The sequence below is a fragment of the Euprymna scolopes genome, chromosome 22 (genome assembly GCF_053919585.1).
Source record: "Euprymna scolopes isolate OS-2025 chromosome 22, ASM5391958v1, whole genome shotgun sequence".
Classification (NCBI taxonomy): Eukaryota; Metazoa; Mollusca; class Cephalopoda; order Sepiida; family Sepiolidae; genus Euprymna; species Euprymna scolopes.
The window spans coordinates 84,225,516-84,252,719 of record NC_136503.1 but is presented as its reverse complement, the minus strand read 5'-3'; the positions used below and the strand labels follow the sequence as shown (position 1 = coordinate 84,252,719).

General features: G+C 33.2%; 1 protein-coding gene across 1 annotated transcript in view; it reads left to right on the top strand.

Moving 5' to 3' along the window:
• The first annotated feature begins 66 nt into the window (after positions 1 to 66).
• The window catches only part of LOC145243528 (GPI-anchor transamidase component GPAA1-like), an 80,597-nt gene continuing 53,459 nt past the window's right edge, over positions 67 to 27,204 (top strand). Inside the window, exons 1-8 of the mRNA XM_080106496.1 lie at positions 67 to 277; positions 5,219 to 5,394; positions 8,963 to 9,047; positions 12,352 to 12,457; positions 13,592 to 13,760; positions 14,466 to 14,570; positions 15,393 to 15,589; positions 19,618 to 19,817. Of these exons, the coding sequence (XP_079962622.1) occupies positions 5,223 to 5,394; positions 8,963 to 9,047; positions 12,352 to 12,457; positions 13,592 to 13,760; positions 14,466 to 14,570; positions 15,393 to 15,589; positions 19,618 to 19,817 (1,034 nt within the window). The 5' untranslated portion in view covers positions 67 to 277; positions 5,219 to 5,222. The remainder of the gene's footprint in view (positions 278 to 5,218; positions 5,395 to 8,962; positions 9,048 to 12,351; positions 12,458 to 13,591; positions 13,761 to 14,465; positions 14,571 to 15,392; positions 15,590 to 19,617; positions 19,818 to 27,204) is intronic.

Here is a 27,204-nt window from a genome sequence, read left to right as displayed (position 1 = left end):
ATAAAAGCCTTTAAAACGCATTTGTTTTTTTAATTTTATGAACGAATGAAAATTCACCGTAATTTTGTTTTTCATTAATTACTGCCTAAACGGTGTCGACTGACCACCGGTGCGGCTGCGGCGGTGAAGTGGCAAAACCACCGATCTTGCAGAGGAAGACTTGCAACGTTTTTTTTTTTTTAAATTTTCCTTTTGATTATAATGTTTATTTAAATTTACCCAATCGTTCATCATAATTTAAACCTTTTTGGATATAATTTTTGGCCTTTTAAAAAGCGTGAGTATTTTCAAATAAATTGCACATTTTTTGTTTTTAAAGCAGAGTCACACACAACTCCGACCGTAAGAATAGTTTCAGTTTAGCGTGTTTCTGTTTCTCGTAACATAGCAACTTCGACTTAGTATCAAAGTGCAGTATCTGTTGTGATACACACGTCTTTCTACACAGGGGCAATTTTTGTTCTAATCCAAAGTGTCATGTTGAAAATAGTAACATATTCAAAAATTACGAAAATTCATCGAGTAGAAAATTATTTATAGTTAAAAGTAATTTGGGGGGGGGTGCATTTTCTGGGTTTGTATTACTGTACACATAGATTCGAAAAAGTTGTCAAAAAACAAATATATAACAAATGTTATCAAAGGCAAGATAAGTTACTTTTCTACCAAACTGGATATATTTTTCGTGTTTTTATTCAATGTAACATATTTATTCAGCTCAAAAACCATGCAGTGTTTACCAATGTATTGGAAAATTCAAGATGGCGTCTGACTCCCTCTTTAACACGGTAAGTATGGAAAAAGGTGTTATAAATAAAAAACTAGAAAAATACTATTAAAAACCCGCCGAATATATGTCAAGCTATGTCACGGTAACATATATTGAGCGAGTTTTTAACAGTATTTTATCCAGTTTTTTATTTATAACACCTTTTCCCAAACTTACCGTGTTAAAGAGGGAGTCAGACGCCATCTTGAATTTTCCAATAAACACTGTATGGTTTTCGAGCTGAATAAACATGTTACATTGAATAAAAATACGAAAAATATATCCAGTTTGGTAGAAAAGTAACTTATCTTGCCTTTGATAACATTTGTTATATATTTGTTTTTTGACAACTTTTTCGAATCTATGTGTACAGTAATACAAACCCGTGCACCGTGCACTATTTTTTTTTTTTTTTTTTTTTTTTTTGACACTTTTGATACATTGGTTCTTTTTCGTTATTGTAGTAAAATCCGACAGCTGAGAAAACAAGTTTTCATTAAAAAAAACTTACTGTTTTCATCAATTTCAACAGTAAGCAATGTTATCTACCTTTTGCCCAAGATCAAAGTGTAGTATCTGTTTTTCAGATGCGGCACTTCCATTTCCCATTCTCCTTCAGTGGAGGAGAAATCTTTCACGACTGAGACAATTTTTATTTTTGTACCTTTTCTCCACGTTAAAAAACGACCCTGGTGTCTAACTCTGTCCCGTGGGGAGGCATTGTAAATAGGTACAATTAGTTAAATACTAGCAGGCGGCCCGGCGTTGCCCGGTCATAAGATACGTTTTTAATATATTTTAATTCATGCAGATTATGTATTCATTATTATAGAGACAATTCTTTATAGATTATTTTTATTTATTTATTTTATTGATGCTTTCACCCCAAAACAAGGGACAGGGCCACTTAGTTGTGAGGGGCTACTATTTAGGACCAGATTTGCAGGGATACTATTTATGGAGTTGGGCAGCAAGATGTCTGTTCACATTATTACACTTAACTTTTTGTATGTCCGTACAGTTAGGGAAGAAAGGGCCCCGAGAGGGAAAAAGCTATTCGAGAAAACGGCTTTATATTGAACCTAATATTAGGTTGACGCGAAAGTTCCCACGGAATTTAAAATTTTGATTTCAAATGATGTATTTTCAAACAAGTTTTCATTATAATCGTTTACTTTATTTATATAAAGTTAAGTATGTGTTCATATATTTGTATGTACAGGATTCATTCCTAAACTAATTAACTGATCATTATGAATTTAGGAATACAGCTCCTAGGTGTAAAGATGGATGATATGGACTATATTTAGTTTAATTTAAAGACAAGGTGAAATTCCTTGGTGAAAATTGTCAATACACTAATTTTGGACAAATTTTAACCATGGATATTAGACTGCAATTAATAAATTATTCCCCAAATTTCAATTTCTTTAGGACATTTTAAAGGGAATTTAGGGGACATATGGACACAAAATTATTTATTTGAAAATTCAATTTTTTTTTCAGGTTTGCATTAAAACTGATTTATATTCCATTATTCACTAGACACCAATTAAGCAAAATTCCCTCAAGCTTAAACTTCAAATTTAGGCTTTTTCTAGAATCAAAATCATATAAGGATTCTAGGCATAAGGTTTAGTATCATTATGTCATGATTTTAATCTTCATAAGGGAACCTGATATACTGATATGGGACAAGAAGAAGAAAGAAGCAACCTTAGTAGAAGTTTGTGTCACCTGGGTTAAACAAAGCTGAGAGGGGAAAGAGAACGAAATACCAAGGTTTTATGCACGACATGAAAAGAAACTGGAATCTTAGGAAGATCTCTATCATTCCAGTAATTATAAGAGTAACCGGATTCATGAGAATAATTTTCTAAATTATCTGAAAAATATACTCGGTGAACCAAGTGTAAGAGAGGTGCAAACGGTTGCACTTAAAGGGATGGTTAAAATCTTATAAAGATCTCAGTTGGAATGTATGCAATAGCGGGTGAATGTCTGGCATCCAGGAGGATGCCCCGTCTCCAGCTAGAACAAAATAAAAAAATTGAAAAAAAAAAGAAACTGTGCTGTCTGGGGAATTTTACTCGTCCTGAGACTGGTATTCTCCTCGCTTAATGTCAAATTTTATTAGCTGCATTCTCACATATTTCTGTCGGTTTGTCATGTTAAATTTGAAATATTTTCATGTTTAAATTTGAAATAGCTATTTAAAATCTATATTGGCTATTTCTATAAGTGGTCCTGCCCGTCTGTTGACTTTTTTTTTTTTTATGCTCTTCCCATTCACTCGGTATGGCCCAAAGGTTGGGAAACTAATGATTTAAATTTCTTTATTATTTTGCCATCATATCACTGTCACACGCGCACGTAATCTATATTAGCGAAGAGAGAGAAGCAATAATTAAAAATGATTGATTAAAAAATGTGTAATCTAAAGTAGACCTCAGTTTGTTTTCATAATTGATTTTTCAAAGTTTCGCCTTAGCTTTTCTGATTCAACCATTGACGAATCATTAGATGATCACTCAGATTTATTAGAGCTATGGACATTCTAGTGGATGTCTGTGTGTGTGTGTGTGTGTGTATGTATGTATATATATATATATATATCTTTATAGCATTAGAAGAAAAGAGCAAGCTCAATTCTATGAGAGGAGACTTATCTGGACATTATGAAGCTCGACAAGTATCAAGGGAGCTTATATATAAACTTATACCCCAACTTTAACCCTAAAACATATACTAAATACACTTAAGACTCTATACACCTTTCTGCACTATACTATATATAATATGCTCCTCCTTTATTTAGAATTTGACCCCCCAACATCATCTATAATTTTAATTTGTTTTGATCTATTTCGTTCCTAATGAATCTAACGCTAGACGCAGCATCCCCACTATGTTACCTAGCATCTTCTCTACTCTTTTGATGAGAAGCATTAGGCTTTAATACACAGCAACAGAGACATAAATATATATTATAAAAAAAACAACTCCATTCTAAAACTAAACATGCACACCTTGGGACTTAACAAAGATTTGGGACCACTCAATGACTGTATTAATCTCACTTTCAACTTTTTTTTTTTTTTTGCTACTGGATACTCACATCCCTGAAGTGCGGAAAACATGATTATAACCATATATGTCAGTTGCAATGTTCATATTATCATAAAGTTCACTATTTGAAAGACATACACCATTAATTTTAAGTAATAAAAATGAATGTACATGTGTCTGATTCACTTCAATAATCACATATGCAAATTTGATTTTTATGAACGAAGAAGTGGAGGCTTAATCTTAATAACTGATAATAAAAAATAAAGGAAAGAATTTTATTTCACTTTTAATAGACACCAAAAATTATTCCCTTATTTTCAATATTTTTTTGTTACTAAAATAGGTATAGCAATGTTTTATTTACAAAGGGAGAAGGGGGATTGGTTTAATTTTTTTAGTACAACTTGCATTTTTCTTTTTGTAAAACTTTGTTTTTGTAATTTTTACCTCAGTTGTTTCGGTTTTCGCAGTAAAAGTACCTTGTGTGTGACAACAGTAAGAAATCGTTATTGCTAACAATAAATTAATTACTATTCTCTTTACAGTATCAGGTAAATCTGCTAGTTTAAAATAATAAACATTTCATTCATAACTTGAACACAAAAAAACTGGCACTACCAGATTAGTCTGTCTGAAGACTTCTTGACCTAAAATGCAAAACATTGATGTTATTGTTTTTCCCCTTTTTCTTTGCAAAACGCAATCATATTTTACAAAGTCTAAAAAAAAAATATTCTTCTAAAAAACAACCTATGAATAAATATTTGAAGATCTTAAGCACTTGAAACATAAAAACTTTTATCAAAATTAATGGTTTCAACATTAAATAACCTGAAAAGAGTTAATATAACATAACAACCAAACTAAACACCATGAATAAATATTTGAAGATATAAAGAACTTGAAGCATAAAAACTTTCTCCAAAATTATGGAATTTAACATTAAATAACCAAAAAAAACAACCAAGCCTAAACACGAAGCATGAACATTTTGGGAATTTTTAAATGTGATTGTAAAAAAAAGAAATCGATCTGTTTTTTCACTTGCAATTTGGAAAAATCAAGTCGATTCGTCTAAAGAGACAAACATTTCAATACAAAATTATGTTCATGAAATCAAATAATATTGCAGAACTATTTGTTATGATAATTAAAGCAACCATTGAATTAAAAACTAATGACAAATAATAGCTAATTAATAAAATATCCTTTTCAAAACTAATATGCAAATTAATCTTGCAACTGATATTAAAACAGTATTAAAAAAAGATGGTGCAACTTTAGAATAAGTTGAATTGAAATATGATTTGACTTTACTATTAGTGCGCGAAATAAACCCAACTTTCGCATTGAGATGATTTCTTTTATTTTCCTCAGGAAAATGGGTCTTTTAACAGATCCACGGCAACGGCGACGTTTTGTCCTCATCATATCACGCTACAACAATCGTCTGTGTGCCTTGTTCTACATATCTGGTCTCCTCTGGTTTCTCGGTCTTGCCTATGTCTCTCTGAATGCTGAAACCTATTTCTCTGAGAACGCGCTTCTGCCAGGTAAGTTTGTAATTTTTGTGCAAAATTCCTTGTGACGGTAGTTAGACACAAGATCAGTTATTAAAGTAGAGAAACCCCAGCTTCCCTAAAAAGGGGGTCCTGGGTATAACCTTAAAAAACATTCAGTGTTGAGGCCCCGTTTGGGAGCTGTGGGGAATATGGAGTTGCCCCTTAGTTATCATTGTTCCCAGGTCCATTTTTTTGCCTAGAGTAGTAAAACCTACTTAGACATCTGGTGCTACAAGATCAGGCTGTCGGAAGATACTGTTATCCTTACCAAAAATGCGTCAATTATCATGTTATTTTATTTTCCTTTTTCTTTACAAAACTAAATCATGTTTTGCAAAGTTAAAAACAAAAACAATTTTCTTCTACAAAACAATCAAACCAAACTCCATGAATAAATATTTGAAGATATAAAGAACTTGAAGCATAAAAATTATTTCAAAATTATTAGATTTGATATTAAATAACCTGAAAAGGGTTGATATGCTGCAAAACAAAACAACCAAACTAAACACCATGAATAAATATTTGAAGGTATAAAGAACTTAAAACATAAAATGGTGCAAAAACAACTCAAGGATAAGATTGTCAATTGGATGATGAACAAAACTATGAAAGGATTGGAAACAGATGAAAATGTTGCATCAATGCGTCTTATGGATGCATGTATAATGTATGCATTTTATTTTTATTGGGAGAGTAAATAATGACTTGTTATCAATGCGTGCGCGTGCTTTTAAGCACATACAAAAAACAGATACGATAAACAGCTGAACAGCTGAAATAAGAGATACAATAAACAATTCACTTAACATATAGAATAAACAATTCACTTAACATATAGAATAAACAATTCACTTAACATATAGAATAAACAATTCACTTAACATAGAATAAACAATTCACTTAACATATAGAATAAACATTACACAAGACAGTTTTTTAAACAGATTGGAAGAGTAAATAATGCTATATTGCATACCTGCATCAATGCGTGCGTGTATGGGAAACACATACAATGAACAAATACAATAAAAAGTTCTTTTAATATATAGAATAAATATTACACAGACTTCTATTTCAATCCACAAAACATCCCTTGACAATAAAGAGATATATGAACTGGCATACCTTCTGTTACTCTGCTTCATTAGTGGTAATATTTGAGTTGGAGATGCTGTGATAAACATATTTCCAATATCGGATAGCATGCGAACAACACAGACAATTTCTTCAGTTCCATTTTTAAATGTAGATTTATTTTAGTATATTCAAACACATGTCGGATTGAGCCGCAAACCATCATGTAATTCTTTGAGGATCCAAATTCTACATGCACTCATCCTGATTCTCAGACGTTAATTGATTATCTGATGGGAATGTCCATCATTTCCACACACCCACCACTTGACTCTCTCTCTCTGTCTCAATTCGGTTGTTACCTATATATTCAGCTGTATTTTTGTTCTCTAAAATTGATCTCTTTCTAAATCATTTAGTTATATCATTTTTTGACATTTCTAAATCATTTAGTTATATCATTTTTTGACATTTCTAAATCATTTAGTTATATCATTTTTTGACGTCTGAGATCAAGCCATTTTTATTATTGTTTGTATATTCCTATTGCCTTCAAATTTTTAATTTGTATTTGTTTCAAATCTGTAAATTTTAAATTCCTCATAATTAGTTGTTTAAATTGCATATTTTCCTAGTTAACCATACTTGCTTACTACCATCTGGGAATATCAACCTGAAAGAACAGTTGGAAATGACTTATATACCATACATTATGATCATGTAATCCCTACAGTCACCTACTTTGAAAATGCTGCTGTGAAACCTGACATAGTTATATGGAATGTCAGAGAGAGTGGCAACCTTGGTTGAAGTGAGTGTCTCTAATGATGGAGGTCTGAACAAAGCTGAAAGGGAGAAACAGATAAAATGAAAAGAAACTGGAATCTTCGGGAGATATCAATCATACCAGTTATTATAGGGGCCACAGGGCTTATGAAAAAGAACCTGAAGTCATATCTAACGTATTCCTGGCGAACCAAGTGCAAAAGAGATCCAGACAATTGCACTTAAGGAAACAATGAGGATACTAAAAAGAGCTCTCAGTTGATTTCAATAAAAAGCAGGAGAAAGTTGGCAGCTGGTTTGGCTGCCTCATACCCAGCATTACAATCTTCAAAGAAAGAAAATTAAAAAAAAAAAAAAAAAATCGAAAAAAGGACAGGATTTGATTATTTAAGAGATCAGCTCAACAAGTATTTGTTGACATAGGACTTTAAGATGACTATGTTGCAGTCAGCAGGTAGGCAGATCCCATGATATTGTGTTCGACAGATGAAAACTTTTTGAAAAGAAGCTCTGTGCATGAAAGTTTTATTTGTTTTAAGTACACAGGGGAAGAATGGAAAGTTGTTTGCAATTGCACCAGATGGGTATTTACTGTTGTGTATCTACCATGAAATTAATGATAGAGTAGAAAAATTACTGCCAATATTAAATCTGATGACCTCAGAGAGCTTAACTTTGCACAGTGTTCAGTATAGTTTTCTTTTTTTATGGGGAAAGCACAGAACAAGAGATTTTGATGCTATAGTCTATATAAGATAATTCTTGGGTTAGTAAATATAGAACAGTTGAGTTAGTCAGTTCAGTTGACAGAGGAAGCCAAGTAAAATTTGGCAGGAAGTGATGAGAATGAATTTAAGTGAAAGAGGGATAAATAAAGACCTGGTTAAAAACGAGTTAGTTTGGAAATTAATTTTTAAAAGCCGTCCAGCACATGCCAATATGTTAAATGTTTATGATGTGTTACATTTTCATTAAATGAGGAGGTTGTACATGTTAGTCTTCGTAAACACGTTTGCATATATTTGTCGCTTCTTCTCATTATCTTTCTATGTATGGACCATGATCTTCTTGTGGTTGCCGACTGCTTTGTCTAGAAGAACAAAACTACTCGTGTATGAAACACAATAGAGATTTGCTGAGTTTTCAAAAGTTTTATTTAGTGAGAAAGAGAGTTTACTCATTGGGGGAGAGACTACCTAGCTAAAAATTAATGCCGCCTTAGCTTATTTTTTCTAACTTGAGAATCGAGAGACACAGAGGGATAGAGGTGTCTGCAGCACTCAGCTCAGATCATTGAACTGTCTCGTCCATACCTCTTCTTAAGAAATTGACCAGAAACTCTCTGTTCTTCGCTGAAGTATGTGATGTCATCTATAGAGATTCTTGACCTTTAACCTTTGCTTCAATCATGTCACCTACTTGTGGGTACATTTCCATTTGTCACCAGATTATTCTGTCACGTACTAATGTGACCCTCACCAAAGTTTACACTAGCTCAGTTAATCGCTACTTACTAACGTAGGGTCCCAATACATAAAAGGTGAAGGGAATCATAAAACAATACACCGTCCAGGGTATGAGCTTCAGCTACATCCTGTGGTGATGTCCTGTAAAAATAAAAATCCTTGCATAGGCAGGTGTTTCAGCTAATAGATACTAAAACGCTGTTTTTTTTTTCTTTCTTTTTTATTTTTAGGTTTGGTTGAAGGTGACTTCTATGCTGAGTCCGACGTTAAACTCTACAAGAATGAAATGAAACAAGAAATGGACAAAAATAAAAGGTTAGTTATATGAACTGTCTATGGCCATTCCTGTAGTTTTTTGTTTTTTTTTAATTGTATTTTTACCCCAAACAATTTTCACGTTGCCACTTTGATGTAGGGGGCTACTATCTGGGACATAAATTGCAAGGAGACTATGAAGGAAGTTGAGCAGCAAGATGTTTGTTTACATTACACTTGAACTTCTGCATGTCAGTACAGTCGGGGAAGCAGGAAACCGGAAGGGAATTCCAGTCTAGCAGTTCTGGGGAAGAAACTATTAGAGTAGAAGGCCTTCTGGCACCTGGTGATCTGTACTGTGTAGGGTTGGGATTTTGTCGGGGGTATTTATGTCAAGAGGTTCAAGGGCTTGTAGTTCGTCGGAGCATCCACCATTAAAATATTTGTAATACAGTCAGAAGGATGCAACATTTCATCAATGGGACAGAGGTTGAAGCTTAGCTGACAGTTTGTGACCTATAAGGTGGGCGACTCTTTTTGAACCCTGTCTAGAGACTAGTAGCAGATGCACCAGCCTAAATGTGACAGCAATACACCATACCTTATAAAGGTACAAGATACTTTCAGGTGTAAGTAACTTTCTACCATAGTAAAGAGAGCCCACCTTCTTTGCAGCAGCCGCGGCAATGCCTTTGATGTATCTGTTCCAACTTGTGCTCCCTGTGAATGTTGAGCCAAGAAGTTTGAACGAAGTACTTTCAGGTAATGTATCATTAGCCATAGCTATTGCTGGTTGAGAAGGTTTTTGTAATTATTAAAGGAACAAAGCTTAGTCTTGGCAACATTGAACATTGCCATCCATTTTTGACTTCATTCCACCACAGACTGGAGGTCTTCCTCTAGGGTTTCCACCATTGCCTTGGATATGTGTTCATTTGTTTTCCCCACATGCCTGTTATAAAGCATGATGTTGTCAGCAAATATACCAATCTCAGAAACAATTTTATCAGGAAGTCATTTATGAATATCAGGAATAATAAAAGTCCAAGGATTAACCCCTGAGTACACCCACATTTATATCATATTGTTTTGACATACGACCGTCCAGGAAAATCTGGATTGTTCTCTTAAAAAGGATTTAATTATGCTAAGTATCCGTCCAGTAATACCATAGGATCTGATTTTCATGAGAAGACCATCATGCCATCCCCTGTGAAAAGCTTTAGATATATCTAGGGCTACTGCCCTCCCCTCTCCTGCTCTATCCAGTGCATGGTATATATTCAAAGGTTACAGTTAGGATATCTGCAGTTGAACAGGCTTGCCTAAATCCATATTCTTGGTCGGACAAAAATTTAGCAAATGTAAGATGGTGGACTAGAGCTTGATTAATTATGAATTCAAATATTTTGATGAAAAGAAGGAGGAGGTTAATGGAGCGATAATTTAATGAATCAGTTCTTTTGCCAGAATTCTTGTAAACTGGTACCACAGAAGCAGTTTTCAAACAGTCAGGAAAGCAAGATTTGTTAAGGCATTTGCTGAAAAGTTTGGAGAGAACTGGAGCAATTTCAGTGAAGCATGTTTTTAATAGTACAGCCGGGATGAGATCAGGTCCATATGCTTTTGAGATGTCTAGGTTTTTTATGATATCATTTACTTGAGAAGGGTGATTTTCAGATCATCTAGTATGGTTTCTGTCCACAAAGGAAAATCAGGGAGGGAGTGGTTTGATGGGTCGAAAGTAGAGTTTGAGGCAAGCATGTTAGCTTTCTTGGTTGTTGTGCAAACAACCTAATGAGTGTTGGTTTGTGGGGAAATTGTTGATTGCCAATTATTTACTACACTGTTGTAGATTTTTCAGAATTCACGAGTTCCTAATTTCTGCGCTTCAATGTGTTTTCTGTTAGTTTCAATATATTTTGTTTTAGCTGTTGCTATTTCTTTCTTACAATTACTTCTAGCTTCTATAAAATTTTGTCTGTTTGTACTGGACTTATGTTGGATAAATCTGTGGTATGCATGTTGTCTTTGAGCAATTGCAGCTGCGCAAGTAGAAGTAAACCATTGGGTAGAGTGGGTCTTGCTATAGAACTTCAGTGTGGGAACATGCTTCAATTGCTGCTTTGAACCATTGAGTGGTCTCATTTGCACACTGTTCCACAAGAAGAGAAAAGATATTTCTCCATGTAGCATCTCTGATGTGATCCCAGTCAGCCTTATTGTAGTACCTTGTCGTTTTGAGCAATAGCTCTTCAACTTGGAGTCAAGAGTTTAGAGTGATGTCTATCATTATAACAGCATGGTCAACATTCCCAAGTGGGCATTTGTTGCACAATCCTCAGAAACTGTTGTCAGAAATAGATCTAGAAGTGAGGCTGGATGGTCCTGATGATCTGGGAGACTGGTTCAGAACGTTACTGTTTGTGTTAAGGAATGAAATATAGAACAGTTATAGATGATACTACCAGCTGTGTCTGTGTAGTTAGAGAAGCTAAGCCAATTACTGTAGTGGACATTAAAGTCACCAAATACATGTATTTCGGTGCTAGTGTCAAGAGAGAGTGCTAGATTTATGCTGTCATATCTATGACAAATAACACCTTACCCGAGAATTCTTCCTTCAAACTCCTCGGCTTAACATTCACAGGCAATATGAACTGGAACATACATTGAGGACACTGCAAAGAAGGTGGGTTTCCTCTATCGTGCTAGAAGCCTACTCATATTTGAGAATATCCTGAACTGCTACAAAACCACCATTCGCCCATGCATAGAGTATTGTTGCCACATCTAAACTGGTGCATCTACCACAAGTCTCTCCCTCTTGGATAGGGTCCAAAACAAGTCTCTAGTCATATAGGTCCCATTTTGTCAACTAAGCTCCAACCCCTGTCCCATCGCCACAATGCTATATTTCTGTGTCTGTTTTACAAATATTTTAATGGAATTTGCTCTGATGAACTCATTGCCCTTGTGCCCCTCAACATACATATGCCCAACAAACCCGCTTGGCAACAAAATCACTTCACTGCTGATGTCTCTAAATGCCAGAAGGCTTTCTATTCTAATAGTTTATTCCCTTGAACAGCTAGACTTTGGAATTCTCTTCCTGCTACCTGCTTCCCTGACTGTACTGATATGCAAAGTTTAAATGTAATGTAAAGAAACATCTTGTTAGTCTTTCCTAGACATGGTCCCAAATAGTAACTCTTACGTTCAAGTGGCAGTATGCTTTGTTAAGGGTGAACATGAGTTAAAAAAAGAAAAAAAATTATTTTTTTAAAACTACAATTAAATAAAGGTTGTATATAATTTACACACTTTTATACTTTTTTGTTATTATATATATATATCTTTGCAGGTTGCTGTCTCGGGAATGGCTCTTCTCAAAATTTCAAGAGATTGGTTTGGAAGTCCATGTTCAAAACTATACCGTAAAATACCCATTGCAGTTGTTGGGAGAGCAGGTTAGTTCATAGTTCAAATATTTCATTTATTTCAATGTTATTAGAGAACATATTCCTTATAAAAATTCAACGTTCCACAAAAATAACTAATATACCAGAATCAAGCATTGATTTTGTAGGGAAAAAAAACTATTGATTACAAAGATTAAAGAAAGATACTTGCTTTACTTTATTATATAGATATGAGTCTGACAGATCAACTGAAATTCTATTTCAAACTGTAGCTTGACCAGCTCAATGATGAGCACCTTATAAAGATTCTATCGATGTGTGTCGTGATTAGCAATAAACAAACTCCTTCTCAAGGAGAAAATAAAGCCTTGGAAAATGGATCTCTTTGAACTGAAAGGAATTATACCTTAGCAATAAAACCACTGTCAGATTGATTGTTGAACGTGTCCTTGACTGGTATGAATAATTGCAATGAATGGCCATATCAAAAATATTATGTATAAGACATTGCCAAGGCTGCTGCAAATAAGATAGGCTCTCTCTAATGTGCTAGAAAATGAATCACACCAGAGAGTATCCTATATCTTTACAAAGCCACAATTCATCCATGTATGGAGTATTGCCACATCGGTGGGGGGTGGGGGGCATCTATCACTAGTCTCTCACGCTTAGACAGGGTAAAAAAAAAAGTCTTGAATTTAATAAGTTCTGCACTATCAGTCAAGCTCCAACATCTGTCCCATCACTACAATGTTGCATCCCTGTGCTTATTTTACAAGTATTTTAATGGAATGTGCTCTGATGAACTCATACATACTCCTGACTAACCCAACAAGCAACAAAATTCCACCCTTTCATTGTTGAGGTCCCTGGATGCTAGAAAGCCTTCTACTTTAATAGCTTCTTTCTTTGGACTACTGCTAGACTTTGGAATTTCCTCACTGTTTCTTGCTTCCATGACTGTACTAATCTACAATAGATGAAATGTACTGTGAACAAACATCTCACTACTTAACTTCCCACAGACCCCTGTTTAAACACGAACACAAATAATCCTTATGTCCAAGTGGCAATATGCCTTGTTTAGGGTAGGGGGAAAGAGTAATAAATAAATGTTTTTATTTTTTTAAAATTTTTTTGTTTTATAACAGAATTTTTTTTTTTTTTTTTTTTTTTTTACAGAGTGTACCTGGTCAGAATGTATATGCTATACTGCGTGCTCCTCGGGCCAGTAGCACAGAAGCTGTTGTCCTATCAGCCCCTGTGCGCTCTCAAAGCATGATAAGCAAGTCACTAACAGACACTAGTGGAGGAATTTCGTTGATGCTGGCACTTACCAAATTCTTTAAAAGTAAGCAGACGTTCTTGGAAATTATTTTTAAATATTTTTTGTTGTCTTTATTTATACACTAGCAGGGAGACCTGACATTACCCGGGATTGAATGAGAATCAATGAATGTTTCACCTTCCTATACTTTATTGTCATTTTGAAATCGGTGAAATTTTACCCATTTTGGGACGAGTGTTCTTCTAGTCAGCTTGTAAAATATCAAAACGCATCAGATCTTTAGATTTAGGAACTTTTATATAAAATGTATTTTTATGCATTCCTTCGGTGGTTCTCTATCTTTCTCTATTCATATATGTTAGGTAATTTTTCCCTTATGTAGAAATCAAAGGTTTGATATTTCACAAGGTCACTCTCTAGTCCTCACGATTCAGTCAGTTAACTGTCTCCAAAAGTTTATCCAAAAAGATGAGCACTCGTAACGACAACACCAGCATAGCTGATTCATACTTTTTCATAACATGCTGCACAAATAATGTTATTTTTGTTGCTACATATGTTATTATTAATATCATGAGATGTTGGTTAGTTTAAAAAACTTGATGGGTCATATACAAAGGTGCTACATAGCATCTACAACAATCATGACAAGATCATGTACAAATGGTCCCATAAATAATGAAATTGCTTTGTTGAGTTTGGCCCACTATCTTGTGAATTGATGCTCTAGATTTATTGTTTTTTTTCTGTTCATTTCTTCTTCTTCAGAGCAGACATACTGGTCGAAAGATATAATTTTTTTATTTACTCAGCATGAACATATTGGTATGCAAGCCTGGTTAGATGGTTACCATCAAGTGCAATCTTCGGAATGTAAGTATTTTGTTATTTACTTGCCCCCCACCCCCTCACAAGCACAGTTAGGCATAAGGTCATTTTTTGTAATGCGGAGAAAGTAAACTCCCTAAAAAATGGGACATTTTGAGTTAGAATAAAAATTGCTTCAGTCTAGAGTGGTTTTTCCTTCACTAAACAGAGACACAAAGATCCTGCAACACTCCCCCACCCAGATCTTAAAGGGTCTTGTGCCTAAATTTGTTTTGTAAATTTGAATTTTGCTTTTAATTTATTTTAATTTTACATTGAATTATTTTGATTGTAATTTTCATTTTCACGAAATAAATTATATACAAAGATCTTTGAAACCATTCCATGCAGTTTTTTTTATATGTTTTTGTTCCAATAAAAGGGACGTAACTCTATATGGACAAATAAAAAATTACACTATGATATATCTCGGAAAGCGATATATTTGTTGGTAGTAGCCAAGTGATCTTGGTTACACTAATCAAGTAATACAATCTAGTAAGTCGCTTTAATGAACAATTATTGATAGTCGTAGCTGGTAATATGCTTAAGATCTTTCCTAGGCTGCTATACTTGCCTGTATTTATGGCTTACACCAACTAATTATATTCTTGTGTAGAGGAACTTTGATGTATTCATATTGATTACCTCACACCTCCTGTTTTTAAGGTCAATCAGTCATTTGAAAATAATTCTGACTCAAACAAAGTATTATCTAAAGGGAATTGAATCGAATTACATTTTATCCAGAATTATATAATGATTTTGTAGGAAAAAGCTATTGATGAAATTACATATTAAATTAGCTCTTTTCTTTGTCTCCAACAGATATATTCCCTGGAACAGTTTGGGGTCGCAGTGGTTCTATCCAGGCAGCTCTAAATCTGGAGATTCCTCCAGAGAAAGTGGCTTATTACAACATTAAAATAGAAGGTTTAAATGGACAATTACCCAACCTGGATCTTGTCAACCTTGTAGTGCGACTCTGTCGAAGAGAAGGGGCCGCTATTCGACTTCACAATCAGGTAAGGAAAAAATGTTTGTCGTATAAAACTACTTTCAAGATATTTCTGGAATAATTGCACTTTTTTTTATGCTTATGCATTTTAAGTGGATATCAAAAAAATGCATTTTAAATAAAAATATTGCATTATTACGTGTCATATTTAATTTAGTATAAAATCCAAAAATTATGAAAAATGGTCCGGTAAAGTTTTGCTTGAATTAATTTTTTCAAAACCATCGTTATTGTCATATATTTTTAATCCAAATTTTTCTAATTTGAAATAGCAAAAGTTAGCAGACAACAAGAGAGATAAGTCATATGCAATGGTGGAGACTGTTTAAATTGCATTATTCAATAAATTTTAATTTTTTCTTGTAATTATTTTTTTACTCAATCATTTTTGGTAATTTTTGGAATTTTTACTAATTTTGATATTTTACATAATTACATAATAATTTTTGTATTTAAAATGCATTTTTTTAATCTTCAATTATAATTCAACCTGTTACACTTTATTCATAAAACTATAATATAACCGTTTTTTTTTCCATAGCATATTTTTTATATATTTATCCAATCATTTGTTTTAATTTACAATCTGGCAAAAAATGGCTGATTAATGTATGATAAATCAAAATGCATTATGGTGAAATATAATTTTGTAATGTAATTAATCTGAGGGATGGGATGAAGAATACTAACTGACATTTTGGGATGTTTGTGCAATATACCATGTTTTCAAACAAATACATTTCAGGTAAAAATACTATTACATACTTACGTATCATGTCAAAATTAATATAAATTACAAAAAAATGATCCGGTAGAAGATGTACTAGATCTATTTTTCGGGAATTGGTTACACAACTCTTTTCATATTCATTACCTCACACCTCCTGTTTTCAAGGTCAATAAGGTCATGATAAATTTGATAAATTCTATTTTTTTTCTTGTAATTATTTTTCTACTGGATTATTTTTTCGTCATTTTTGGAACTTATACTATTGGGTTGGTGCAAAAATATTGATATATATATATATATATAAATTAAAAAAAACGACATTATTTTTGCACCAATCTAATAATTTCGACATGACATGTAACTACATGATAGTGTTTTTATCTAAAATGCATTTGTTTAAAAACAGGAGATACTGTACAATCACTCACTTTCGTTTCTCTGCAGATTGTGTGTGTGCATACTCTTCTTTGAGGGGCTTTGTTTATAATTTTTAATATCGAGTCAAATCGCAGAGTAAATTGAAAGTTATTTACTTGTTTCCCCTATGAGGGCAAAGTCAGACACAAGGTGACCTCTTAAGGTGGAGAAAATCTAGCTTCACAAAAAGATACGCTCGAGTGAGACAAAAATTTAAATTGCCTCAGTCTAGAATGATTTCTCATTTACTGATTGAGGACAAAAACTGAGGTGTAGTAATAAAGTAGAGAGTACACATTACTTCTAGTCAAAAGGCCAAGTAAAGTGAGTCTTTCTCTTTTCACTCAAAATGCTAATTTTTTGTTCACGCTATAAAAAATATGCATAGATAGATCTCTTCATCAACATTGAATTAAATGATAACAAATAGTACATTAATGAAATGTCATTTCTCAAGCAAATATGCAAATTAGGCCAACTACGTCAACCAGAAAGGAAGAATGAAGATCTTTATTTTACAACTGAGTCACCATTTAATGTAGGCCAAGAGCTACTCAAGAATAAAGTTTAATAAGACTGTCAATTTATTTATTTGATAGGGGTAGCTTGCTTTCATTCTCTCAACCACAACCACCACGTAGAGGTCTTAAATAACTCATAATTGTAATTTTAGTATCACCTGTACACAACAGATATACATGCTAAATTATTTACTCTAAGTGACAGTCTTCTGAAAGTTGAAGGTTCAATCCTCAGTGTGGGCAATATTAAGAATACATAAGGTTGTTTTTATTCTACTAGTGAGGCATCATTTATCAAGGCCAAGAGCAACTAGAGGATAAGGGTTAATTAGACTGAAATGATTGTCAGATGAAATATGAATAAAAAACAACTTTGATCAGTGGTATGGACTGACTATTACCTATGAGCAAGAATTTGTTAACATTGGACTTGAAGATGAATAGGTGCTAATCAGCAAGGAAGCAGTTCTGCAGTAATGTGTTCCACATGTGGGATGTCCTTTTATGAAATCATGTGCTATCCCACTCAACAACAAATGCTATATCCATAGTTTTTTTTCTCTTTTCTATTCTGTTCTGGCCATGTCATTGTCTCTCACATTTGCAGCTTCTGAGAAGGTGTGCACATGTTCACAAGTATTAAAAAAAACATAAAATAAAACAAAATACAAACAACTTCAACACATTCTGCAAATATCAGTTGCACTCTGTGTGTGACACCATCAACCGTCTATACGCTAAGGTCTACATCTACGTTCGGTCAAGGTGGTGTTTGTCAGTTGATGTCAGCTCATCTTGATCCCCTGAAACTCTCTCAGTTTGATCCTAACCACAATCTGCATTTGACTGTGTCCAACTGGAAACTGTTCTCAATTGTTGTGAACTTAAGACTGTCCGCAAGCTGTTCCCAACTGTTGCAAAACCTACCGCCATCCCCAAAACTAACTTGGTGAACAACTTCATCTTCATTGTTCTGCTGATAAACTTATTTCCTCTTTGTTTGGTTATATTCTTTCCTCCTTTTTTCTATTTTCTAACACTTGAGAGGGGATGTCAATAATATCGCACTTGGAAAGAAGCTATTTGGGAAATTAAATTAAGGAGTTAATATTACAATTGTAAAAAAAAAAAAGTTAATAGTTGAAATGTAATTACTGATTGAGATAAGAGATATCATCTAATACATAAAGTTATCTTGTTGGATTTTTAAAAAAGTTAGACCTAAACAGCATTACATCTGACACATTGATATTTGATTCTGTCTATATTCCAGTTGGGCAGATTGTTACAATGACAACAAATTCAAATAAATAATCAAAACAATGTAAGGGAGATAAATCTTTGCAACTTAAAATGTGACTTCTTTCTCATGCATTATTTGTGACATTGTTGAGCATTTTCTTTTTTCTCGATTGTAATAACATTTTGTGAGTAGTTTGCATTTTCTGTATATGTGTGCGTTTCTAACTTATATGTGATAAATACATAATTATCTTAACTTTATTTTGTTTGTCACTCTTTTTAAAAATTTCATTTTTAATCTAAATTGGTTTTAAAATGTGCAACTAACACAACTACAGCACCAGATGGTACAGTTAATCGAAATAAATAAATGCAAAAGTTTTTTTTTTTTATTCATCACTCTTACATTACAATTAAAACATAAATCAATACAACATAGCATTTGGAAATATTCTATATATTCAAACACACTTATTTTAATACCTAATTTATATAACTATTTTTTTTAAACAGTTTGTAATGTTTGATGTTATTCATTTGTAATTTTATTGTACTATTTTGTCTCTATATATGCAATAGTTTCATCGATATTTACAGTAATTAATTAGTGATTTAATAAAAAATGGATAACTTACTAAAAACATTTTTAAATAAGACTAAAAGACTAATATCACTCATTAAAATTGTTACTGATAGGCATAAGCGAGAAGAGAAAAAGACAGGAGAGGGTGAGTCTCTGGCTGGCTACTTTCTTTGCTTTTTCTCTCTCCAATGAAGGCACTGTCATGTAGGCAAAACATTTTAAGTCTGTTTTTAAAAAGTCATTGATTTTCAACAACTAAATTGTAAACTTTAAAAAGAGAGTCCCGTCCCCTTCCACACACAGAATCTGCTCAACTAAATTGATTTTGTCTTTGAAAAAAAACTTATGAATTAAATGTTTATTATTTTAAATTTTGGTTTCAAATATTTCAAGTAGTGAGCTTTGAAAAGCAATGCTGAGCTGTCAAATCTAGCTAATAACTAAAAACTAAATAAAAAAGATGATAGTTTGCTTGGAGTTTTTTTTTTTATTTAAAAGCTGCCTTATTCTTTGTATTATAATTTAAAAAATTTTCTTCTCAGTTTGACTACCATGATTCTGAAAGTTTTGATGGTTTCAAGCACTCCCTGTTGACGATGTTGCGTATGATGAAGACCCAAGCATCTGGCTCACCTTCTGGTAATCATGGACTCTTCCATCGCTATCACATTGAAGCAGTTACTATTCAAGGAATGGGTAGAGTTCCTGGACACAAGAATTTTGGCCTAATGGTCACTGGACGGTATGAATTTTTAAGAAATAAATATATGCATAGGTGACTGCAACTTCTTTACAAACATAGAAAACTTATCCAAAATAAACAAATTCCTGATAAACTGCTGCCTTAAATAATCCACTTTATCAAATCTCTACTGCTAACGATTTCTACGATATTATCCCATTGATTACTGTACACGCAATAACCTTTATCCCCGAGTGGTCTCCAGGCCTTGATAAGTGATGACTACCATGTAAAAAAAAAAACAAAACCATATTTTATACAATTGAGGCTAAGTTTTAATGTATTGGGTTGATGCAAAAATGTTATTTTTTTACATGATGTTGAACATAAAAAAGCAACATAATTTTTGCACCAAATTAATATTTTTATTAAATATTTTCTATAACTGGTGCAGGGTTGGAGGTTTTGGAAGGAGTTGAACTTATAAGACTGATATGAGTCAGTCTAATTTTTATTTTTGTCTCTGAAAAATCAAAAGACAATCTGAATATTAATAGAATTTGGAATTGCATACAGAATTTTTCAAATCTGAGTCAAACCTTATATCTTCTGATTCTGCAACCCTGCTTTGATATTCAGCAGTTTTTTTTTTTTATAAGAGTTAATGAGTTTTTCAGTTGGATGATCAGACATGTCGAGAAGATTTGAAATGATGGGCAAAATGCGCAAAATTTTATTATTTAAGAGGATTGCTTGACAAGAATTTTAGTTTAAAAACCACCCTACAATTCAGTTTAAAAATTGCCCTGTTGTAGTCAGCTGGGAAGCAGCCATGTGGTATTGTGTTTGTTAGGAAATTTTCTTGGACAGAACTTTTTCACTGAAGTTCCGTTTGATTTTAGGTACACAGATGAGGAAAGAAAAATAATTTGCTTGAAGAATTGTCCGATTTTAATAATGATTTTACCACTGCTATATACATGGATAAAATTTCATGCAAATTTTTCTTTTTTCTTTTTAATATAGAGAAAATTCTGGACAAGAACCAAACAAAAATTGACTACAAAAATTATATAATAAAAATGCATAAATTTACTACTCAAAAGTTGCACTCTAAAGACAGATGAATTACTCGTTAATATTCATGGGCAATCACTTAGAAGTGGTGTCTCGATAAAAATACTGGTTCACATCACATTAGGTTGATATCAGAAAGAGCATCCAACTTATATAATTCTTACCTCTATTAAAGAAAGAACTTTTAAAGAAACCTGACAAAAGATAACTTTGGAAGTGAATTTCCTAAAAACCGTTCAACACCTGAAAAGGCTGTTAAGCTCAATATGATAAGAATCATTGTTTCGGATCATCCAGATGTTGTATACTCATAATTTAGTTTTTGCCTGTGAAACAATGGAAGTTCTGTTGGGTAGTATGTAGAGGCAGCAACCTTCATATATGACAAGGTTGAGACATAACAGTAGATGGTAATATATAGTTACAGCAACCTAGAAAGAAAATTGCCACTAAGTTCAATGAAAGTCTTAAATTTTGAATAAAAATTACATAAGAATATTTATTATTAACAAAATAAAAAAATTTCTTTTGAATAAAATAGGTTTTAAAATAAGAATAACTTTTCTTATTTAGTATGCATAAAACTGCTCTTTTAATCTATATAATTATAAAACTCAAATGACCTTGTAACAGGTGTCGTAACCCAACATCTGGTTTACAACTTCCGGTTGCGCATGCGTACATAAACATAAACCCATAACAGTGTAAACAAATAAACACAAATCGCTACTTTTGCAGAATTTGATCTGCGCACTGAAATATTAACGTTATTATTTAGAAATTATTATTTTCTTCTGCACTACCAACATAAATAAATAACCCCGAAAATATGTTTTTTTAAATTGCGTTACAAATAAATAATCAATGCGATAATAAAACGTATTGTTTTACTGTGTACGTTTTCAGCATCCCAATTGTATTTGTTTTTTTTTTCGCGTTTAAATTAAAAGATATATCAAAATTTGAATTTAACTTAAAGTATTATGGTATCTGTTCAGTGCACATTTACCTATAAGTATGGCAAACCACTTATAATTCAATGGCTGCAATTTTTTTTTCAAAAATAAACAATTATAAACAGAACAAATAGAAATCTATCTATATTCTTTTTACATTTTAATATACTTTCATAGAAATGTTTCTGTTATGTCATAAAAAAACTATTTTCTTTATGTCACAAGTGTCACGCTCGTACATTAATTTCATAGCTTATATAATATACTTACCCAATGGGTCACGGGTAATCTAGTATATATATATATATATATATATATATATATATATAGTGAATAAATGACAAGACTATATTCCAAAATTCATGATGTTGACCATCTTAGAATTTATTCCTTTAATTCAGTTGACTTTTACAATTCTTGACAGTATTTGTTTTGTAGCAGAAATTCAAAAAGGTGTCATGGAAACATATTTAAAGGTATTTGCAGGTTCTCTTCCAATTTTCGGATTTTAATCATGTCAAATCGCACTTTATTTCCTTTTGACGGATTGATTGTTGCTATTTCTTCTGATGAGTTAAGAGCATAATAGATTCACTGATTGACATAATAATTAAGTGATTGATTTTGCGCTACGAAACAGATACTGTCAAGAATTGTAAATGTCAACTGAATTAAAGGAATAAATTATAAGATGGTCAACATCATGAATTTTAGAATATAGTTTTTTGTCATTTATTCACTATATTGCTCTGTAATTACATTGAGCTTCTTAAATAAGGATTGATATATAAGAAAATATATTTCTACAGACATATATATATATATATACTTTGGTGTGAAGTGTAAATAATAATTTTTATTGTTTTTATAGTAAGGTCATTTTTCCACTGCCATTATTCAGATAAGAAAAGATTTTTGAAATTTTAAAAACAAAAGTCTGAGATTAACTTTTTTCGATAATGTGTAGGCATAGTAAAAGTGCAGTTTTACATATACTGAGTAAAACAGGCGACGCTTGTCTATAATTGAGCCGAAAAAAAATTTTTTACAAGAAAAATTTGAAAAAAATCTTTATAATGTACATACTTGTCACTGCATGAAGATGTCATATCCCAAAAATCACATAAATCGATGAAGTATTTTTTTTTTATTTAAGAAAATCAAATATTATCACACGTTTTAGCGAAGATTTGCTTCACGCCATCTTGTTTGAAACCTAACGACACTAACAACATCTGTCGGGAATATGGGATCAACAAGGGCAGATAATCGACTTTTAAAAAATGTTTTTCTTAAATGTCGAAAACACTTTTTTTTATAATACAAATACAAAATAATAAATTAACTTATTTAATGAATAAATAAATTGACTTCTTTTAATAAAGAGAATGTTGAAAACACTTCTTTTTTTTTTCGTTTGAAAACAGACTTTAATAAGCGAACATGAAAAATTTAGAAGAAAATTGCAAAGGTGGATCCAATGTAAAGAAATACCATTATCTTTTTTATATTTTCATATGTTTTTCATGTTCGTTTAATAAAGTCTATTTAAAAAACTGTTTTAGGCATTCTTTTTAGGAAAAGAAGTCGTTATGTTAATTTATTATTTTGTATTTGTATTATAAAAAAAAGTGTTTTCGACATTTAAGAAAAAAATAAATAAAAAAGTCGATTGTCTGCCCTTGTTGATCCCATATTTTCGACAGGTGTCGTTAGGTCTCAAACAAGGTGGTGTGAAGCAAATCTTCGCTAAAACATGTGATAATATTTGATTTTTTTAAATAAAAAAAAAACTACTTGATCGATTTACGTGATTTTTGGAATATGACATCTTCATGCAGTGACATTATAAAGATTTTTTTCAGATTTTTCTTGTAAAAAATTTTTTCGACCCAATTATAAACAAACACCAAACAGGCTATTTTTATTTTAGAAAATGATTTTAGTCGAAAGAAAATTTGGTACTTATTTAGAATTACAATTAATAAAAAGGCAAAAATTCAGAAAAAAAATCATTATGATGTATGCAACAAAATCACACAAACTGATTAAGTATTTTTTTTTTTTTTTTTAAATAAGAAAATCAAATTTTGCGATTTTTAGCAATTAATAATAAAATAGTACTGTCTGTAAATCTCAGTAGTCGAATTGAGTTGTTGGTCTTTTAATTTTAACACATTCTAAAAAACATGGCATCTCTCGGCCTCCTCCTCACTTATTCATAAAATGCAATTTTTTTATTTAAAAAATAAGCTATTTAATCAAATTACATGGTTTTTGGAATATGACACTTTTGTTGCATGATAAGTATGTACATCAAAGTATTTTCTGCATTGTTTTTTTTTTATTATCATGTGTAATTCTAAATAAGCACTGAAAATTTTTATTTCATTAATAAAAAAATTTGTGTAATCTTTATTCAAAATTTAAGTCTTTAATTAAACTCTGGTCATTTCTTTCTCGGCCAGTGTTATGTTTCAACCTTGTGTCATACATGAAATTTCATGATCGTACCTTATTAATTGTTTATTCTGTGTCTTTTCTGTAATGTTGTACACCATTTTTAATGGACCCAACGTTAGACTCTATTGCAAGAAACAGAAGAAAGAAAAAAAACTCTGCTCATCTTTTTTGTTTTAAACAAAAGCCTTTATATCTGGTATTTCCAACTATACATTTTTTAAAAAAAATATTTAAACAATTCATTTCTCCTTCACTGGCTGCTTTTGACTTTTCATCTCGGCTCTGATGCCACTCATGCATCTCAAACATGTCTTGAATCCCACTTCTCCGGACACTTGTGCCTCGAACGCATTCTCTTCCGATTTCTCATGTCTCAAACACATCTTAAATCCTCTGTTTTGAACACCACTCCCCCAAATACTCTTCTTCAAACACGTGTCCTTTTTATCTCTGCTATGACGTCACATTGCACACTGGCTCGGTCATTTGCATATGGCTGCTGCTGCTGCTAACCCAGCAACCAACGGGTTTGTTACATTGCCAGACTTAGGAAATGCTACTTGCAACTAAGTTATTTCATCCTTCGAAAAAAGACAAAATCACAGCAAAACTGTTGAAGACAGAGAAGATTTATTCATGTTGATCTTGGTCCCAAATCACTAAACAATGGGTTGGGGTGGGAGGTCTGAGAGAGATAATTTTTTTTTAACATATCTTGTCATTTTTCAAACTATATGTTTACACTCTCTTGTACTTCGATGAACTGACGACTTTTCTCATTCACTCTCCCTTTGAGTCAGGTGACACCACATCCGTTTCTATCTATTCCCACAGCCTTAATAAATCTAAACTCAAACTCATTTTCTGTCTTTTTTTTTTTTTTTTTTTTTTTACACAGTGATCACCACTTATCAAGGCCCGGAAGCCACTCAGGGATAAGGGTTATTGCAAGTACATTACGTTAGTGAGGAGATTTGATGAAGTGTTTAATTAAGGGGGCGGTTCATTAGGAATTTGTTAACATTGGACTTGAAGACATCCAAGTTGTAGTCCGGAGGGAAGCAGGCAGACGGAACAGAGTTCCACAGGCGTGCAGTTCTAAGAAAGAAGCTTTGTTCATGAAATCCGCGTTTTGATTTAGGCACAGATATAGAGTGGTGGAAAATTTTCACAGTGGATTCAGCTAGACGGGTGTTTTTCGTGAAAGATTGGCGAGGGGGGACCAGAGATTGGAGTTCAGACGAGCACCTGCCATGGAAATAACGATAAAACAAGGATAGGCTCGCAACGTCTCTTCTGTGGCAGAGAGGTTGCAGGGTAGAGAAAAGGGCATCTCCCACTAAGCCACAAAGTCTATTTTGTACTCTGTCAAGGCAGGATAGGCTGTTTTTAGCAGCTCCTGCCCAGATATGGCAACAGTATTCCATCCTTGGACGTATTTGGCTCTTATATAGATAGAGAATTGCATCAGTAGTGAGATATCTTCTGGAGCGGTAGAAGGATCCCACCATCTTTCCAGACTTGATGTACGTGTTCCATTTCAGATCAGGAGTAAAGGTCAAACCCAGAAGCTTGTCAAAACACGGGGCCTCACCCAGACGAGAGCCATCCATCACAATTGATGCCAGATGGGGATCAGAGCGTTGATGATGTAAGGATAGGAGTTTGGTTTTGGATGCATTAAAGGTAACCAACCACATCTTCCCCCACTGAACCACGCGCTCGAGATCAGAGGAGAGAGAATCAGAGAGAACTTTGTCATTTACAGCCTTTGATGTGTTGCCGTAGATGGTCGTGTCATCAGCATAGATGTCAACGAATGATTTAAGTATGTGTTTAGGGAGGTCATTGATGTAGATCAGGAAGAGAGTTGGGCCCAGGATTGACCCCTGAGGGACTCCAGCATTTATATTGCAGGCCTCCGATTTTTGTCCATCTACCACTACTCTTATGAGCCTATCGGAGAGAAATGATTTAATGATTGAGAAAACATTTCCAGTTATACCGTAGCTGGAAATTTTGTGAAGTAGACCCTTATGCCATACCTTGTCGAAGGCCTTTGATATGTCAAGAGCAATTGCCCTCGAAAGGAAGCCTTTGTCAAGAGATTCACTAATCCTGTGGGATATAATTGTCAGCACATCTGCGGTAGATCTTGCAGAGCAGAAACCATATTGTGTGTCACTAAGAAGGTTATTCCTGCTGAGGTGGTTGACTATTTCTCTATTTAATATGGATTCCAGCAACTTACTCATAACACACAGGAGACTTATAGGTCTGTACTGAGAGGGAGATGACTTATCACCTGAATTCTTAAATACAGGGCAAACTGATGAGGTCTTCCAGGGAGTCGGAAAGCACTTCTCCTTAAGGCAGCGCTTAAATAGTTTCGTAAGTATGCGAGCAAGTTCTGGTTGAAGCTTTTTTAACACTATAATTGGGATGCCATCAGGGCCAGTTGCTTTACTGGAATCTAGGTTCTTTATTAGCTTGGCGACCTCATGCACGGATATTTGTATGTTACCTAGCTTGTTCTGTGTTATAGAAGGAAATATGGGGAGTTGATGACCTTCGTCGCATAGGGTAGAATTAGCTGCAAAGTTCTTTGCAAATAGTTTGGCCTTGTCTGACGCTGACGAGATGACCTCTGGTCCATTGATAATGGTTGGGATAGAACGCACACTTCTGTTCAGGATCCTATTTGTTATTTGCCAAAACTGGTGGGATCCAAGCCGCTGATCAGCTACCTTGGATTTAACAGACTGGGCATATAGCTCTCTTGCATTTTTTATTACTCTTTTACAGTGGTTGCTGGCAGACCTGAAAGCAGCTTTAGTCTCAATGCATCTATTACGTTGTTAGCTATGGAAAAAGTGATTTCTGTGCGCGATAGCAGCAGCACATTCTGGGGAGAGACACTTCCTTTTTAAACATGGAGTGCAGAGGTAAAT